The following is a 20,382-nucleotide window of genomic DNA, read 5'->3' as shown; positions in this document are numbered from 1 at the left end:
TGGAGACAACGTGTGAAGGCAGCTATAAAGACGATGTGTGGAGGCTGCTATGGAGACAAGTCAATTTGGATAGTGCCTGTATGTGGCAGTCCAAAAAAGTTTTCAAACCAGAGGAGCAGGTAGGTGGTCCTCCAGAAAAATTAAATACATAGTGTACTATAGCTAGAGCCAGTTGGCCCTGGAAAAAAATAGCCAGTTTCCTCTGCTTTAGTGTACAAAGAGGAGGAGGAGGAGTGCATACATTATTCAGGTTGAGCTTCTTTCACCTGGTGGAGAATGGAAATCCTGAGAAATCCAGGCTTTATTCATGTTGATAAGCTTCAGCCTGTCAGCGCTGTCAGTCGACAGGCGTGTATGCTTATCGGTGATGATGACACCAGCTGCACTGAAAACCCGCTCAGACAACACGCTAGCGGCAGGGCAGGCAAGAACCTCCAAGGCGTACAGCGCCAGTTCGTGCCACATGTTCAGCTTTGAAACCCAGTAGTTGTAGGGAGCTAAGTGATCATTTAGGACGATGGTATGGTCAGCTACGTACTCCCTCACCATCTTTCTGTAAAGATCAGCCCTCCTCTGCCGAGACTGGGGACAAGTGCCAGTGTCTTGTTGGGGTGACATAAAACTGGCAAAGGCCTTGCAAAGCGTACCCCTGCCAGTGTTGGACAAGCTGCCTGCTCGCCTACTCTCCCTCGCTACTTGTCCCGCAGAAGTAAGCCCTCTGCCGCTAGCACTGTCAGAAGGAAAATACTGTTTCAGCTTGTGCACCAGGGCCTGCTGGCATTCATGCATTCTCACACTCCTTTCCTCTCCAGGGATGTAAACATTTTGCTTGTACCGTGGGTCCAGGAGAGTGAATACCCAGTAATCGCTGCTGGAATAAATTCTTTGAACGCGAGGGTCACGGGATAGGCAGCCTAGCATGAAATCTGCCATATGCGCCAGAGTCCCAACTCGCAAGAATTCACTCCCTTCACTGGCTTGACTGCCCATTTCCTCCTCCTCCAACTCCTCTTCTTCTGCCCATACACGCTGAACAGTGAAGGACTGAGCAATGCTCCCCTCTTCTGTCTCGCCAACATTCTCCTCCTCTTCCTCCTCATCCTCCTCCACCTCCTCCAATATGCGCTGAGAAACAGACCTGAGGGTGCTTTGGCTATCGACAAGGGAATCTTCTTCCCCCGTCTCTTGTGACGAGCGCAAAGCTTCCGACTTCATGCTGACCAGAGAGTTTTTCAACAGGCCAAGCAGCGGGATGGTGAGGCTGATGATGGCGGCATCGCCACTGACCATCTGTGTTGACTCCTCAAAGTTACTCAGCACCTGACAGATATCAGACATCCACGTCCACTCCTCATTGTAGACTTGAGGAACCTGACTACCAGTTCTGGTGGAAGTTGACATCTGGCAGTCTACAATCGCTCTGCGCTGCTGGTAAACTCAGGATAACATGTTTAATGTTGAATTCCACCTCGTGGGCACGTCGCACAACAGTCGGTGAGCGGGCAGTTGGAGGCGGCGCTGCGCTGCCCTGAGAGTGGCAGCATCTGCGCTGGACTTCCTGAAATGCGCACAGATGCGGCGCACCTTCGTGAGCAAATCAGACAGATTGGGGTATGTCTTGAGGAAACGCTGAACTATGAGATTTAACACATGGGCTAGGCATGGCCCATGTGTCAGTCTGCCGAGTTGCAGAGCCACCACCAGGTTACGGCCATTGACACACACAACCATGACTGGCTTCAGGTTCATCAGTCTGCGCCGTGATGCCCTGCAATAGCTTTTGGGCGGTGTGCCTTTTATCGTCTAGGCTCAGAAGTTTGAACACCACCTGCTGTCGCTTACCGACTGATGGCGCCATGCCCAGGGATGGTAATTCGGAGGAGGAGGTGGTGGAGGGGTGGGAGGAGGAGGAGGCATAGTAGGCCTTTGAGACCTGGACCGAGGTAGGCCTCGGCATCGGCAGTATATGTCCAGCCCCAGGGTCAGACTCGGTCCCAGCCTCCACCAAGTTAACCCAATGTGCCGTCAGTGGCCCTGCCCGGCAGCACTCGTCCACGTGTCCGTGGTCAGGTGGACCTTGTCAGAAACGGTGTTGGTCAGGGCACGGATGATGTTGTCTGACACGTGTTGGTGCAGGGCTGGGACGGCACATTGGGAAAAGTAGCGGCGGCTGGGGACCGAATACCGAGGGGCGGCCGCCGCCTTGAGGTTGCGAAAGGCCTCGGTCTCTACCAGCCTATAGGGCAGCATCTCCAGGCTGAGTAATTTGGAGATGTGGACGTTGAGGGCTTGGGCGTGTGGGTGGGATGCACTGTATTTCCTCTTGCGCTCCAGCGTCTGGGGTATGGAGAGCTGAATGCTGCGCATGGAGACATTGGTGGATGCTGTGGAGGATCGTGGAGGCGAAGGTGTGGTTTTCGCACGGGAGGTGTTTGGGCCGGGGTCCTGGGCAGGGGGCTGACTAGCAGAGGCAGCAGATGACACAGGAGAAGGAGCAGTGGTGTGCCCAGCCGGAGGTGAACAGCCTTGGTTCCATTGAGTGGGGTGTTTAGCATTCATATACCTGCGCATACTGGTGGTGGTTAAGCTGGTAGTGGTGGAACCCCTGCTGATCCTGGTGTGGCATAGGTTGCACACCACAGTCCATCGGTCATCCGGTGTTTCTTTAAAGAACCTCCAGACTTTCGAAAATCTAGCCCTCGCCACGGGAGCTTCAATACGTGAAACATTTGGCACTGATGCACCAACTCTTGCTCTGCCTCTCCGTCTGGCCCAACCACTGCCTCTTCCAACCTGTTCTCGTCGAGGACTCGCCTCCGTCTCAGAAGCACTGTGTTCACCTGGCCTATCAACCCAGCTTGGGTCTGTCACCTCATCATCCTCCGATCCCTCAGTCTGCTCCCCCCTCGGACTTCCTGCCCTGACATCAACTTTAACACTGTCTGACAACCGTGTCTCCTCATCGTCCGACACCTCTTTACACACTTCTTCCACTAAGTCAACAATGTCGTCATCACCCACAGACTGCGACCGGTGGAAAACCTGGGCATCGGAAAAGAGCTCAGCAGCAACAGGACAAGTGGTTTGTGACTCTGGGAAGGGTCCAGAAAACAGTTCCTCAGAGTATGCCAGTTCAAATGCTAAATTTTTTTGGGAGAGGGCAGACTGGGGGAAGGAGGCTGAGGTGGAGGAGCTGGAGGAGTGCTGATTTCGGTGACATGGGTGGACTGCTTGGAAGACAGACTGGTGGACAAATGGCTAGAAGCATTGTCCGCAATCCACGACATCACCTGTTCGCACTGTTCTGGCCTCAACAGTGCTCTACCATGAGTCTCAGTAACTTGAGACATGAACCTAGCTAGTGTCGCTCTGCGGCGTTCCCCTGCTCCCTCATCAGCAGGTGGTGTCTCACCCTGCCCAGGACCATGGCCTCTGACCCCTGCAGTAGTTGAACGCCCATGCCCTCGTCATCTACCTCTACCCCTAGCCCTCAGGTTCAACATTTTCATCAAACATTGATGATTGCTATGGCTAGTTTCTAACCTACACTGACAGCACACAACAGGATTTTGTGCTGTGCCTGTGATGACTTTTAGTTTTGAAAAAAAAAATAAAAAATTGGCAGACTGTGCCTAATTAAATCAAACCCCTAATAAATTGTCCCACTTAGGTGTTTGAGATGGATATGTGTGTCACTAAGAGCTAAATAGAATGTTTGCAAGTCTCCCTGCAAATTCGTCACAATATGGTACCAGCTGCACTACTAGTGCCAGCAAGGCCAGTCACAAGCAAATTTAAAAAAATAAATAAATAAAAAAATATACATATATATATAATGCAATTGTAGCCCTAAGAAAGCCAGTTGGGTTCTTGTATGGCTAGTTTCTAACCTACACTGACAGCACACAACTGGATTTTGTGCTGTGCCTGATGACTTTTAGTTTTGAAAAAAAAAACAACAAAAAAAATAGGCATATATGTGTGTCACTAAGAGCCAAATAGAACTTTCCCAAGTCTCCCTGCAAATTCGTCACAATATGGTACTAGCCGCACTACTAGTGCCAGCAAGCCCAGCCACAAACAAAGAAAAAAAAAATATTCTAGCCCTAACAAGGGCTGTTGTGTTCTTGTAGACTCACTCCTGCCTAACAGTAAGCTTATATAACACCCTAACGCTATCCCTGCAGCAGCAGCAGCTCTCTTCCTAACGGCATCCCGACAGAGAATGATGCGAGCAGCGCGGGCAGGGGCTAGTCTATTCCAGGGTCACCTGATCAGGCCAGCCAACCACTGCTATCGACGTGTAAGTGTACCACGTCATGCTGGGTGGAGTGTAAAGTCTCCTGGCTTGTGATTGGCTCTGTTTCTGGCCGCCAAAAATCAAAACGGCGGGAGATGCCATTTTCTCGAGCTGGCAAAATATTCGTCCGAGCAACGAGCAGTTTTGAGTACACTAATGCTCGAACGAGCATCAAGCTTGGACGAGTGTGTTCGCTCATCTATATTAGGAATCCAAGATTTGCTGCAGCACAGAGGCACAACTGCACAAAGTACCTGTGTGAATGTAGCCTTGATAAGGATTTATTCAGTCCCATGGCCACCGGATGCAGTGAACGTGCATAAGTGAGCCCTGCAGAGAAATAAGGCCTCCTGTTGCAGTTGAGAGTCCAAGCCTTTTGGATCTACTTAACCCCTATACTTTTGATACTTTATGAATTGTGTCTATTCTTCTCTATTCATCTATTATAGAGCAAACGAAAAATCTATGTACTGTCTCGGAAAACCATAAGGGCATCGTATGTTCCAAGTCGGTGTTAAAATTATTTAATAACAGAAGCGGGACTCAAGGTGGAAAAAAAAAACCCCATGAGCATCTTTATGCAAGCCACAATGCAAATATAGACCAATCGTCACTTCATTACGGTTAAGTTCTGACATATTTTGTACAAACCCTTTCAGTTTATGCATGATTAGTTGATAATGACTTGGATTTCGATCTGTAGCAGTTATGGACACTGCCTAAATAGCCGCCGCACTCAGTCTATTGATTTTGACAAGAGGAAATAATTTCATGCTGTTTTCCTTGCATAAAGGTTGGTTCCCTCAACAGCATTAACCAATTTTTTATCCTGACTTAATATTGATGGGGATATTGAGTTGCATTACTTTGTAACATTGTACCTTGACCAAAAAAATAAAAAAAACACTGCTCCAAAGCTCCTTTTAAATTACAGGCATTTAGAATTTGCAGTAAGATCCTGTTACTATAATTATTAGCTCTTCTGAAATGTATAGATATGGAATTCAGGTTTATTTTACAAGTCAACTTTTATTGCATGACATTTTAACACTTCTAACACTTTGACAGGCAAAGATGTATAAACATGTTTAGCTCTATTAAATCTTAACCCTTTCTGATGGTTGTAGACATTTTTACCTCTGCTAGCAAGGGAAATTTTCACATAATAAATATGTCTTTTTCCATAGTATTAGAAAAACTTCTTCCCCATTCACATGCGAAAAAACTATTTTGAGTCAAACCATTTGCAGCAAAGCCAGTGCATGTGTGAATACACCTAAAATCAGCTACAGAATGTAATATTCTGTCAAGTCAAGGGTTAAAGAAAATCTACCATCAAAAACCATTATGATAAACCAGGACACTTACTCATAGATCCATGGCCTCTTTCCTTATAAGATCAAAGTTTAAAATTCTGCTAATGAGCCTGAAGGGCTCTGGGAAATGGTACCAGAACCCCTCCAAACTGCAGTTTCAATGACTGTTTGTTACATGTATATTTCCTCTTCCTCTGTTTGCTAAAACTTCCTCTTTTGTACTGAGATTTCAGCAGGCAAAAAGAGGCGGAAATGCTGGGAGAGCAGAGGGGGAGGGTTTAGACAATGTAACAGCCTGTGAAGCTGTAACACTTAGTGGCTCCGGTAACACCACCAGGAGCCCCTCTGGCTCATCAGCACAAATTTTAAAAGTACATTTTAGAAGCAAGGAGACCATAGATAACAAATATAAGAAGATTAACACTATGAGTAAGTGCCCCTGCTTTATCATCGTTGATTTTGATGGTAGACAGGGATACTTTGGGGGATTTATTTAATGCTGGCACTTGATGTTAACCTTGATCCTTTTCTTACACCAGATATATCAAGAGTTTCTAGCCATTGATAGATCCGGCAATCGGTTGTTTGGCCGGGCATCTGATCTGTGGCAGCCCGCACTGCTGTGCACCAGAAATTGTGACTATTATTATTTACTTTTAGAGCACCATAAATTCTATGGCTCTATCAAGGCTTGTGAACCTTGATAAATTCCCCCTGTATGTCTTCCATGACATAGTCCCATGTCCCACAATAAAAACATAAGGAGTACCACTATAACCCCTACCACCATCATTTTCAAAATTCTGCAGTTTATAGACATAGGAAACTTCATGCAGACTATGGGGCATATTTATATATTTATGGTTGCATTCTATCATTCTATCTTTCTGGCATTCTATCTATGTAGTTAGCTTGGTTCGTGTACCATATATACTGTAAGATTGGTTTTGGTAACATATGTAGAAAGTTAACAGATCTACATGGTAAGCTTGGTTCTGGTGCTGTATCTATAGAGTAATCTTGGTTCTGTTACCATATCTATGTAGAAAGTTTGCTTTTGGTATTGTCTGGATGTAATACATTAGGTATATTATAGTTTCTTTAAAACATGTCTTCTTATATTGCCATTTTTAGTAGTATATATGTAGTAGTAAGTTCGTAAACTAATGTGCACACATGTGGGGGGTTGGCAGTCCTCTGGGAGCCTCCACCAACTTTAATTTGTCCCAGATTATGCAAGGATTGCCTTCTTCCCTGTAGAACAGCAGGGTAATACTTTAACCGGTTAAGACCGGGCCCTTTCCTGTTCTTTCATGTCCATTTTTCACTCCCCACCTTCAAAAATCTATAACTTTTTTATTTTTACACGTAAAGAGCTGTGTGATGGCTTGTTTTCTGCGTAACAAATTTCACTTCATAGTGATGGTATTAAATATTCCATGCCATGTACTCGGAAGCGGTGAAAAAACGCATTTGCGCCATTTTCTTGTGGGCTTCGATATTACGTCTTTCACTGAGCTCCCCAAATAACATGTCTACTTTATTCTTTGGGTCGGTACGATTAAGGGGATACCAAATTTGTATAGGTTTTATGATGTTTTCATACATATACAAAAATTAAAACCTCTTGTACAAAAATAATTTTTTTGATTGAACTACTGGCGCTAATAACTTTCTTTTATACTTTGGTGTTCGGAGCTGCGGGTGGTGTAATTTTTTGCGAAATTTGATAATAATTTCAATGATATCATTTTTAGGACTGTACGACCTTTTGATCACTTTTTATAGATTTTTTTATATTTTTCAAAATGGCAAAAAAGTGCCATTTTCGACTTTGGGCGCTATTTTCCATTACGGGGTTAAACACATTTTAAAAACGTTATTATATTTTGATCGGGCATTTTCGGACGCGTCGATACCTAATGTGTTTATGATTTTTACTGTTTATTTATATTTATGTCAGTTCTAGGGAAAGGGGGGTGATTTGAAATTTTAGCGTTTTTTATTATTTTTTTTAAACTTTTTTTAATTTTAATTTTTACTATTTTTCAGACTCCCTAGGGTACGTTTAACCCTAGGTTGTCTGATCGATTCTATGGCAGTATATGGGGATTTTCCTCCTCATTCATTACAATGTGCTATCAGCCCATGCGCCGCTATCTTTTTGAGGCTGCTGGCAGCTTTGCCGGCAGCCATCGCTGTGATAACACCCGCGATCGGTGCTAGCAATATGCAGCAAAGACTTACCGGCTATGGAGAGGGCTCAGCCTGTGAGCCCTCTCCATGCAGCGCGACCTGACCGCCGCCGTGAATACTCGGCGGGCGGTCGCGAACCGGTTAAATGTGGAGTGAAGTAGGGTTGATTGTCTCTGGCATTATGGTTGAGTACATACATCATTTAGGGAAATGAATAGAGAAAACATCTTAACACATAACCAACTGTTCTTTTACTGAACATCAAATTAGAGTTTTTATGATGGTTTGTTTTTCCATAATTCTAGAAAACAGTCTAAAAGTTTCTTGCACGTTAACCATGTTTTTCACAACAATATTGTTTGTTATTGAGACAATAACCAAATGTTGTGCAAGACTTGTACTTTAACATACATCTAGGTTGTAAACTCTGCTTTCAATAAATCTAGGTTTTCTTGCTGCTTTCATATAAACAATGACATCTTTGAACAGAGATAGGAACAATGTTGGTGATGTAAAGAAGCAGGGACTGAAACATACAATTGATTCAACATATTTGGCGGTAAAGTCAATCTATAGGAGTGACTAGAGCGTGAAAACTAGATGTTATATTTTTGAAGCTTCCTTGCTTAAATGGGTTTGCCCTTATAGAGAATTCTCAAATTTCAATCCCCTAGTGAAGTTTACACAATAAAGATAATTTTTAACCCATTATTTTACAATTTTACTAAATTTTATTGCTGTTTTAACCCTTATCACTCAGTGACTCTCTAAGCAGGCACATTATGATCCATCTAGTTCTGTGTGCTGACAATGTGGTTAGATTATCAGGGTACATGTTTATATACACTTTCATTTAGCTTCTGAACATTAACAAATAATGAGATCCATATTACACATGACATTCTCAGCTCTGCTATCTCTGGCATAACATAGACTCTAAATTGTATACACCAGGACTGATAGAGACAGGTTAGAATTATATCTGTGAAATGCTGTATTTTTGTTAATAACAGTGAATAAGAGAATATGTTATTTTGTTATCCTGAGTATATTTAAAAATCTTGTCTTCATGGGAATAACCACGGGGGAAAACATACCATAATACATCCGATTAAATGCAAAATCAATTAAACAACTATATGCAAATGTCATTTATTTTCCCTAAAGTGCACACTTAACCTATATTGCTCTGAAATCATCTTCTGCACACTGCCTACAGTTAGTATAGATTTTCAGGTTTTTTACCTACTCTGTATGATAAGGGTTTTCCAATGCTGAGCTTGGGGCTCTATTAAATCTTTATTTAATTTTACTATTTTAACTGCCTATGAGTCCTGCTTTCTCCACTTGTAGAGAGTAATTAACAGTGCTTCACATACAAAATTGTGTCATTCATTTTGGGTGCAGGGGGTAAGCAGGACTCGTGTAAGAATCCTGATTTATTTTAAGGGAACTTCTCATTTGGGGTTTTCAACCTTGAGAACCATTACAATATGTATACTGTACATTGATGTTCCCCCAACCTTTTTGTATCTGGAGACCGGCTGCACCCAAAAATTTTTTACCAGGCACCGGGCCGGGTAAACCTCTTACCCTGGTCCCTGGGAAAAAAATTGGGCGCCCGGCAAGTCCATATCTAAACCCAAACCATATAATGCCCCCTTTCCTGCAGCTCCTTGTCTAGGGTGCCCACTTTCCTGCAGCTCCCCTTTTTTTCTGTAGAGCCCTTTTAATGTCTTGATAAACAGACGGCTACAGAAAAGGGGACATTATTATATCTCTTTTTCTATAGCAACCCCCATACCCCTTTAACGTCCCCCTGTCTTTGGGCTTTTTACAGTGAGGAAAAAAATATATATATACCACATATATGCATGTATAAGCTGACCTGAGTGTAATCCGAGGTACTAAACTTTACCACAAAAAAAATGGAAAAAATTGACCTTGAGTATAGGCCTAGGGTAGGAAACTCTGCTGCTACTCTTTAATAAAATGTTCCAGCAGTGGCCTCCCCTCACTAACCACATGTCCGAGCAGTGGTTTTTCCGCATTTAAACACATGTCCAGCAGTGGCCACCCATCACTAATAATATGTCCAGCAGTGGCCTATCTTCACTAATAACATGTCCAGCAGCGGCTTCCCCTCACTAATAACATGTCCACGCCGTGGCCTCTCCTCAGATCTCTATCTATCTATCTATCTATCTATCTAATATATATATCTATCTATATATCTATATATATCTATCTATACTGTATATTATGTATATATCATGTATATGTATGTATGTAACCTGTACTTACAATTGAAAAAATAAACCAAGATATGTTGGAGCCTTAGTGATTTGTTACTTTTTAAATAGTAAACTGCTAGAAAATATATTATATATAATATGTATAATGCCCCCATGACATACTCAAACATCATACTCAATATATGATGCATCTACTGCAATCAGGGGCATGAAAAATATTATCAGAAATTGATAATATATAAAGCATTAAACAATGCAACTTGAGGCAGTTAAAATGCTAAAAATACAGGCGGTCCCCGGGTTAGGTACAAGACAGGTTCCATAGGTTTGTTAAGTTGAATTTGTATCTTAGTCAAAACTGTATATTTTATAATTGTGGTTCCAGACAAAAAAAATTTTTTTTTCCCCTGGGACAATTGGAGTTTCAACATCCTTTGCTGTAATGGGACCAAGGATTATAAATAAAGCTTCATAACAGTTTCATTACAGCTGATACTTGCAGTCTGGGGCTATAGTAGAGCATCCAGTGAGCTTCACCAAAGGTCACAGTGAGTAGAGGGGTCCGTCTTTAACTAGGGGTCATCTGTAAGTCAGGTGTCCTTACGTAGGGGACCACCGGTAAACATATACAGTATAGTTTCACTGTATATGTCATGCATGACTTTGTGTCCACACATTAAAAGAAAAACCAGAAACGAGTCAACTTACCTTATTTAATATCAGCTGCTGATAGGCCGGTGTTTGAAGGAATAGTCCCGTCATAAAGAGGAAAAGCACAGGCTCCACCGTGATTATTGATCTCAAGCTGTGACACATTGTATTCTGCTCTGAAGCTTCTAAATATAAAAGATTACTAACAGCCTGAGCTGCAGATGCCTGTGCAGTGTATATGAAGCAGTGGTCAGGACATAAGCCGCTCGCTCAGTAACAATATCATCATTATTATTCAGGTAAACAAAGGTAGAATGTGCGGGAGTATAATTATAATGTTATAGCACAGTCTTCAGCTGCTGCATTGCTTCCTGTGACAATACATGGGAGTGAATAACACACAACTACTTACTTCCTCCTCCAGATCTCAGTACACTTTTATTGGAGGTCAAAGAGTGAAACAGCTTTTATAAGTTTTACTCAGCTGTCTTACGTGATCCTTTAACACACTTCTCGTACACTATACAAATGATAGACAAAGAGCTTAGCAAGAAGATTTCTAAATATCTGAGAAGGAAAATCTTAGGTCACAGTAACAGAGAAGCAACATTGAATAAATCCTAGCATGTGTTTGCATTGAATCATATGATTTGAAAGGAGAAAGAGAAGCTCTCCATTTTACCTTGGAGGGGGGGGGGGGTGGAGCTATAAAACAACTTGGTACTAGCTGCTGAGCTCTACCCTATTTTATACCTGTGGTATCATACTAATGAAAAAAAAGTAATGTACCCCTCCTTAGTTATATGGCCTCACAAATTTTATGTATAATCAACATTTATTAGAGTTTTACATAGTTAGAACAAATAAACAAAGGATGACCCAAGGTACTGGTCACGCAGGACCTAGTTTAGAAAGTCATAAAATGCTTACAAGACATTGGGGCAGATTTATCAAGCTGTCTGAAAGTCAGAATATTCCTAGTAACCCAATTACAGCTCCGCTTTCATTTTACCAGCGCTCATGAATATTTTAAAGGGGAGCTGTGATTGGTTGCCATGGGCAACTAGGAATATACTGACTTTCAGAAAACTTGATAAATCTACCCCATTGTGCTCCTGAAGGGGCATATAAGAAAGTCTGAATGGACATGTAATACCTACATATCAATATAGGCAATAGCTTCATAGAAGACCCCAATGAGAAGTTGTTAAATAATGTGCTTAACCATAAACAGAGAAGAAAAAGAGGGAGGGAGATAAAAGGGTGAGAGAAAGAAGCGAAAGGATGGGTAGGGGAAGTGGCCTTTCACATTTCAGGACATTTTTCCTGTTTAGGAGCTCCACATATATAATCAAATAACTTTGTATGATGTTAAGGGAAAATATGCAAATACATTTTCCAGGATGGGAAAAGGAAAACCACGCCTCCTTTAGCTACTTTATAAGGCTTATGACGATGCAGGATTAAAACCAAACCAGTATATCTTTTCCAAAAGTTTCCAGATTCCCAACTGTAGACAGCACTGTTTCAACCTGGTTGGGTCTCTCCGTAGTACAGTGTAGGGAACTGGTTTGCCTTCTGACTAGGGTCGGGAAGTAAGAGTTCTTCTTTAATGCTTGATGTCAAGGGAGTTGCTTTACAAGTTAGCTAAAAGAGCTGTGGAAAACTTTTTTGCATATTTTCCCAGAATCCCTAAGTGGAGAGTCCATAGCAGTAACAATGCTATAAGGTAATTTATACAAGGTGAATGTCTTAAGTCCCCCCCCCCCCCATTAGGTCAATGTTTATACCAAGTAAGGACAAATAAACCTATAATTTACATTATTATTTGAGATGTTTTGTCATTTTATTTTCTTCTTTTGCATCAGTAGTAAATATGATTACTTCAACTCTAATACCAGTAAAAAGATTATTTCTCATGTCCTTCTAGAAATTTATTTCTTCCTTTTCCTGACTGCAGACTCGTCAAATGTCAGAAACTTCCTGACAAAGTTCCTGACACTTCCTGAAAAGTTAACACGACATAGTTGGTTTTCGAAAGGAAATTTTACAGTGAATAATTTTGGAGTTTTAGGCTAAACACTATTTATTTAGTATCTTGTTTATATCATTATTTGGGTGATTTGTTGTTTTAAATTTCCCATTTTCAGAGCCATATGAGGGTTTGTTGTTTGTGGAACAAACTGTACGTTCTTAAGAATAATTTATATTCCATATAATGCCCTGGGAGGCTGGGGAAAAATTACAAATGCGGTAGAATTATAGGAAAAAAAAGAAACTTAGTTTACATACAACCTTTGCTTTAACAGTATACACTATAATAATAATAATAATCTTTATTTATATAGCGCCATCATATTACGTAGCGCTTTACAAATCATAGGAAACAAATACAAATATAATATAACATGACAGAGCACAACATTTGTATGGAACAACAGGAGTCAGGTCCCTGCTCGCCAGAGCTTACGGTTTATGAAGATGATGGGGTAACACGAGGTAAAAGAATATTTAATGGTCAAGCCATTCTTCTTAGGGAATAGAACAAAATATAATAAATGGAATTGCTGTCGCTTGAACCAATCAGCCGTCATCATATATACCAGGTCCAGGGTGAATGGGACTGCAGAGAAGTCTGGTGCCTGTTGGTTGCTGGATAACAGATGGGAGGACGACACAGGACGGGTTAGTAGAAGAATTAAAACTTCATGCAGTTAATGAGTGTTATAGGCTTGCCTAAAGAAATGGGTTTTAAGAGCACTTTTGAAACTTTGGAGGTTAGGTATTAGTCTGATAGTCCGGGGCAGAGCATTCCATAGAATTGGTGCAGCTCTAGAGAAGTCTTGGAGACGCGAGTGGGAGGTCCGCACTAGGACCAAATAAGTCCAAATGACATATTCCCTTCACTACTGAGGGGGGGGGGGAACGCTATGCTGGTTCCACCAGACATCGTTGAGCATTGAGGTGTCACCAAATATTGCTGCTCTCCGAAAGGGATGGTAAGGCATAGTGTACCCCAAGAAGAAGCAAGTCCAGAGAGTCGAGGTCTGTGATAAACAGTTTTCTTTTTTACTGAAAAAATGCAAGTGCAAAGCAATAGAAGCATTAAAAAAGCCTGATAAAATGACATCCCATTTTCTTACAGATTTACATTTAGTCCCTATAATATTCTATGGCAGCAAAACTCCAAAAATGTAAACAACTTCCAGACAACACCTGTCATTCTGAAGGTCAATGTCTGCGGTCTGGTAATCAAGTCTGTTTTATTTCAGCAATACCAGTGGAAAATTAATGACTTCTCTGACCGATAGAGATCAGAAGTCAGAAATGTCTCCCAACTATAGATTAATTCAAGTTAAACCTTGATGTAAAATAAAGTAAGTGCTGAGTTTGCATAAGTGTTCAAATGACCAAAGTACAATGTTTTTCTGTTACAGGGCACTACACTACCATCTGTTACCGGGTACTCGATCCCTAAAAGGTTCGCCATCACTGCCCTAAGGTATGATATAGGAGTAGGCCTGAAACTGAGGCAGAGATCTAAACATCATTGACTTCAACAGTTGTGATGGAGGAGAAGTCTTGTTGCCATTTAGCCAAAGAAGTAAGGAAGGTGGCATAGTCCAGAGGAGGGAATAACATTCCAGAAATTAGATCTGTCAATTAGGTCTTTAAAGCCAGATTCAGCAGCTCAGGTTCCTGTATTTATTGCCCTAACCTGCCAGGAACCTTCTGGCATAGTGAGCAGCTTGCATGAAGGGGAAGAGTGAATTTGTCATGTTAAAGGGCATCTTCCAGAAACATGCAGGATGTGTCCCACTGTGCACAGACCCACCTGGTTCCATGTATATAACCAATGATCTAAAAAACTCTCTGGAATATGTGTGTTTGAACTCTAGAACCTTATACTACATAACTGTTTTATTTACTCTTTGTGACAGATTCCTTTTTATGGCATATAAACAAGTTTATCTTTATGAGATATCCACTACACAGGTGGTCTCCTACTTAAGAACACCCGACTTACAGACGACCCCTAGTTACAAACAGCTCTCTGGATGTTGGTAATTTACTGTACTTTAGCCTTTGGCTACAATAAACAACTAGAACAGTTATCACAGGTGTTTACAATTAAGCTTTATTGTTCATACGGGTTCTTATGATAACCCAACATTTTTAAAATATAAATATCACCAAAAAACATTTGTCTGGGGTTACAATTATAAAATATACAGTTTCGACTTACATACAAATTCAACTTGGCATTCCGGGAATATGAAAGTTTGATAAAAGAAAACTCATGATGATATAAATAAATGAATATAACAAAACTCAATGTCATTGGTCACAAATGAGAGCTTAAATAGTTTGATTTTATGATTTACAAAATGTATGGACTCTCTAAAGTAGGCAGAGTTTTTACCAAGATGGCTGCCACTGAAAACTACAAGTCCCATGATCCTTTATTTTTCAGTTACTCCTCCTCCCTCGTAAGCTCTGCTCCCAGTGATGATATAACAGACTTTCTTGCTCAGATACCATAGTACTGAAGTGTAACTGCCATCACTGCACATTATCTAACTGAGATGACGTCTCACCACAACACTGGTCATACTGGATGCTCTGCAACCAACCAGTGATGTGGACATGTGACCAGTGGCCATCTACTGTCATGTGTCTGCTCTGTGTGGAGATGATAAACGGACTGATAAAAAGGCCCGTAGCATTCTAATTCTCCATTATAGTGTATGTCCTCAGCATTTTCTGCTAAACAGAGCAAATTTTTAAATAACATCTAATTTTAATTACATATTAGCTTATATTATGAGTGCCCATTTGTATATGAATTACGCTCATACCTGGAATATTCTTTTAAGAACAAACCTACAGAACATATCTCGTACGCAACCCAGGAACTGTCTTCCAATTATGTACATATTATTAGACCATCATAATTATATGCATTTTAACAGTTTGATATGGCCATGTACATTCATGTAGAAATATATGCCAGCTTTTTGCAATTTTGACATTAATATAGTATGGTGGTATTTTACTATACAGTTTTTTTCTGTTTTCAGAAAAATGTCACTATTATGGTTCCCTAAACATATTGACAGAACTGTTATGAACACTGGATGGGGCCCTGTCCAAAGGTATTTTCTTGAAATCTGTTTAGCCATTCTGGCCATGTTACAAAATAACAGAATAGAAAATATTCCTTTCTTTCTTCCATGGATTTTGCCAATGTCAGTTAATTTTAGAAGCGGTGGCACAAGATAAAAACAGGAAATAGAAGGCATGAGTAGCAGTGCACATTGTTATCGATGACGAGCAATACTACTTGCCATGAAGGAAAAGTGGGGTTATTTAATAACCTTCTACAATACATACACGGGTAAAAAGAGATTTATTTTCTCTAAAAGTAGTGACATTACTACTTTATTACCTTTTTAGTGTCACATACACAATAATACAACCACGAGATATAGATGTGATTTGATATTTAATGATTATGATTATTTAAAATGACAATAATTCCAACGATTCTCACTGTCAACATCCAACAAAATTAAGGCTTTAGTGCTACACTCAGCAACTGTCATGCAAATTAACCCACCCAAAATAAATACATAATTAAAAACTATGATTAGCAATGCCCTCAGGTTGTAAACTTATATGCAACTCACATGATGTGAGTCCAAAGATGGTAATAGGATCCTGCATATGCAGATATATCACTGCACTGCCCTGATTCTCTGTTCTTGATTGAAAAAGTTCACACATGCTGCCTTATTTAACTAGTACTTAGGGACCATATGCCAATATTCAACTACAGGGATATATAGCTCCCTTTACTTTCACCTCCAGGGGCAGTAGGAAATTCTACACAATTCCTTTGCTGGAGAGAGAGAGAGACTCGCACACAGACAGTGACTGTGGCTCAGCACTGCTACATCATAAGCCACTCCTTTAGTAAGGGGAGGATTGAGAGAGACCCGCTATATGAAAAGAAATCAACCTCACCCTGCCCTCAGGAATCATCTTCAGAGAGTCACATATCACATGTAAGGGGCATCTGAAGTGATTTGGATCACCCATAGTGATTACTGGGATCCGCTGCTCCGATGGCAACCCCTGTGCCCTGGAGCTGCGCAATGTCTTCTGGGAGCTGGGTCCTGCTTCCAGGCAGCATGCTCAGTGTGTTGTATAACACAGTGCAATACAGCTGAGATCATCACCTACCAACTCTGCTACACACAGCAGAGGCAGAGTCACAGTGAATGTGCAGGAAGCTGACGACTCTCTGCACTATAGTTCCTAGTGCCCTCTCTGCACTATTACTGTAATCAACTCTGAATGCATGCGGAGCCCATACCTCCCACCAGCTTGGACAGCCCCAAAACTTGGCAATGTCCTGCTGGATCTGAGAAGGTTGGGAAGTATGAGTAATGTATGTCATGCACCAGGCTTCAGGAGTTATGATTCTTGACAAAAGGGCATCAAACACAGCAAAGGGGGCACTCTGAGACAGGAACCACTTTATTTTAGTGCAAAACTCTCTCAGGCCTTCCATTTTCCTTCACCAGCAGGGGAGTGGAGTCATTTTTGTGAAGAATTTCCTACTTTTTGCTACGATTGTGCAAAAATGCACAACTTTTTTTAAACATGAATAGAAAAAAATCAGACACAACATTGAAAAATGTGTCAAAATGTTTACTACTGTAAATTTTTTGATTATGGTCATATAGTCAGACTGTGAAGGGGCACACAACTAACAGCAATTGCAATGGTGATTCCTAGTTGCCAATATATTCAATTTATTAAAGAAATTCTATCATCAAAATTGAGCATGATAAACCAGGGAAACGTAACCATAGATTCAGGTAACCCATAGATTGTGGTAACATTTTATATTTGTTATGCATGACCTCCTTACTTCTAAAATCAATGTTTAAAAGTATACTAAATAGCCAGAAGGGATGTGGTGGGGCATTAAAAGAGGCCCTGTGCTCTGGATTCACAGACTGTTACACTACCTCACCCTCTCTCCTGCTTCCTCTGCACTTTGCCCCTTCTGCTGTAATTTGATGACAGCATGGATATTTTCTGGTAAACCCCCCCAGGCTCATTAGCATCATTTTAAAAGTTGATTTTAGAAGGCAGGTGGTCGTGGATAATAAATAAAAGATGTTTTTCACATTCACAGCACCTGGATATTTAAGTAAATGCCACTTGTTTGCAATGCTTGATTTTGATGAAACACTGATGTTCAGCAATTGTGCAGAGGCACTTGAATAGCAAGGAGGCTTGGAGGTAAATTTTTCTCCCATTAATATTTTACATAACATTTCACTATTCAGCAAATGTAATTTGTGGCAATACAATGCAACAAAAATTTCTAGCCACAATATTTCAGATATTGTTAAATGTTACACGTATAACCAAATGTTAGTTACTTGATAAAAAGAAAAGCACATAGACCACAAATAATATGGATAATTCTGTTGCCTAAATGCAAAATAAGAATTTATAGCACATATACATGTTTTCTCATTTGCCTTTCCCTTTGGAATACTTACAGCTTTAAGCTTAATGCCTTCCCGACCCGTGTCGTAATAGTACGGCGCAGGTCGGGTTCGGGTATATGGAGAGGGCTCACGGGTTGAGCCCTCTCCATAGCAAGTAAGTCTTCGCTGCATATTTGCTGCATATTGCTGGCATCGATCGTGGGTGTTATCCCTTCGTGGGCACCGCCATCTTGGTGATGATCATCAGTCCCCGTGGCATCATCGGGGAGTGGCGATTGGTCATCATAACAGCCTCAGGTCTTCTGTCTCATTTTAATCCATTCATTACAATGTGTGATTTGCACATTTTAATAAATGAGGTGGAAAATCCCTGTATATTGCCATATTGCCGAACGGTGCTGGTGCCAGAAGCTGCGGGTGTTGGCTGTATGTTATAGCCGACACCCGCTGCTAAACCCGCGATCGGAGCTAACTGCGGCATGCAAGGGTATTCTGTATTACACTGTGTTATTGGAATAAGTGCTTGTTCAAGCTAACCTGTAAAAATACAAGTTAAAAACACTTTATAAAGACATTTTTTTAATAAAAATTTATTTAATAAAGTGAAAGTCCCCTAAACACAGACATTCCCTTTATATACCAAATAACACAAAATCATTAAAAAACCCACATATTTGGTATTGCTGCGTCGGTAACAATCTGTACAGTAAATCAGTAATATTATTGAACTCGCTTAGTAAAAACAAAACCTCAAAACCTTGCCAAAATTGTAAATTTTTTATAAAATCCATTCACAAAAATGTTCCAAAAACTGATCAAAAAAGTTATGTGCGCCAAAATGGTACCAGTGAAAAGGACAACTCAATATGTAAAAAACCAGCTCTGCCAACCAAAAAATATAAAAGTAATGTCTCTGAAAACATGCAAGATGAAAATAAATCAGATTTGCTTTATAATAGGTTTTCTTCATTAAATTTGGAAAATATATAAAAAAATCTATATAAATGAGCAATCACCGTAATCGTAGTGATCCATAGAATAAAGATAATGGGACACATTTAGTTACCCGACCCTTGTGTGATCCTTGCTGTGCGTTTTCACGGACTCCAGCGCGATTCACTAAGATTGTGTGCCCGATATCTTGCATGTATCACTCCCCGCACAGGTCTGCCAGAGTTCACCTTCTTCTTCCTGGTGCATGTAAGTGCATGGCTTGCGACACAAATTCAAATGTTAAATCCTTTGCTCAGTCCGAATCCGTTCGATCGCCCAATGGCCCGCCCACGATTGTGTTGCATGAAAGCCGGCGCCACAATCCGATCGCGCGCGGCACAATCCCCTTTTAAATGCGGTGCAAAAGGGTAATCGTCAGACTTTCCAACATTTGTGCAGTCCGCGGACCCTTAATAAATGAGCCCCAATATGTTATTTTTATGGTACGGTGTACGGCACCCAAAAAATACAAGAAGAAATTAAACCAGAATTTACGATTTTCTATGCTTGCATACATTTAAGAGTTAATGAAAACTCTTCAATAAGCTAATAACCAACTAAAATGCAGTATTTGTAAAGTGCATCTAATGTTGCTGAAAATTAGCCCTTATACGTCCAAATTGCCCAAAAAATAAAGATTGTATAGCCGTTATAAAAGGGCAATGCATAATCTGCTCTGAATGGTGCAGCTTCCCTTCATTGCCCTGGCATGTGCCCATACAGCAGATTACCATCACATGTAGGGTATTGGGGTAGGGAGAAATTGTGTATCAAACTTTGAGGAGCGTTTTGGTATTTTATCCACTAAAAATTTGTACATTTTTTGCAAAACCCATTCATTTAGCCAAAAATAAATTCTAAATTCTAAATTGCACACGATTTTGTTTTATCCCCTGTAAAACAATTAAAGGGTTATCAAACTTCAAGAAAGTTGTTTTACATACATTAAGGGGTGTTGTTTCCATAATGGGGTCATTTATGGGGTTTTACTTTTTATTTAAGTCTCTTAAAGTGACTTGAAATTTGAGCAAGTCCCTCAATAGCAGTATTTTGTGTTATTTAATGACAATGTGAAAAATCGCACATAAAGTTCAAAGCCCCATAACATCTTACAAAAATGAGAGGATGCAAAAGAAAAA

General features: G+C 40.8%; 1 protein-coding gene and 1 long non-coding RNA gene across 3 annotated transcripts in view; one reads left to right on the top strand and one right to left on the bottom strand.

The window, feature by feature from the left end:
- Positions 1 to 11,091, bottom strand: part of LOC140121364 (proton-coupled folate transporter-like) — a 147,056-nt gene extending 135,965 nt beyond the window's left edge. For both annotated transcript variants that reach the window (XM_072140831.1, XM_072140832.1), the window contains exon 1: positions 10,776 to 11,091. In XM_072140831.1, the coding sequence (XP_071996932.1) occupies positions 10,776 to 10,883 (108 nt within the window). In that variant the 5' untranslated portion in view covers positions 10,884 to 11,091. The remainder of the gene's footprint in view (positions 1 to 10,775) is intronic.
- Positions 1 to 20,382, top strand: part of LOC140121365 (uncharacterized) — a 406,051-nt gene that overhangs the window by 134,188 nt on the left and 251,481 nt on the right. Inside the window, exon 2 of the long non-coding RNA XR_011854072.1 lies at positions 14,156 to 14,220. This is a non-coding gene — a long non-coding RNA (uncharacterized lncRNA). The remainder of the gene's footprint in view (positions 1 to 14,155; positions 14,221 to 20,382) is intronic.

This window comes from Engystomops pustulosus, chromosome 3 (assembly GCF_040894005.1).
Source record: "Engystomops pustulosus chromosome 3, aEngPut4.maternal, whole genome shotgun sequence".
Classification (NCBI taxonomy): Eukaryota; Metazoa; Chordata; class Amphibia; order Anura; family Leptodactylidae; genus Engystomops; species Engystomops pustulosus.
This window is presented reverse-complemented; position numbering and strand designations above follow the sequence as displayed.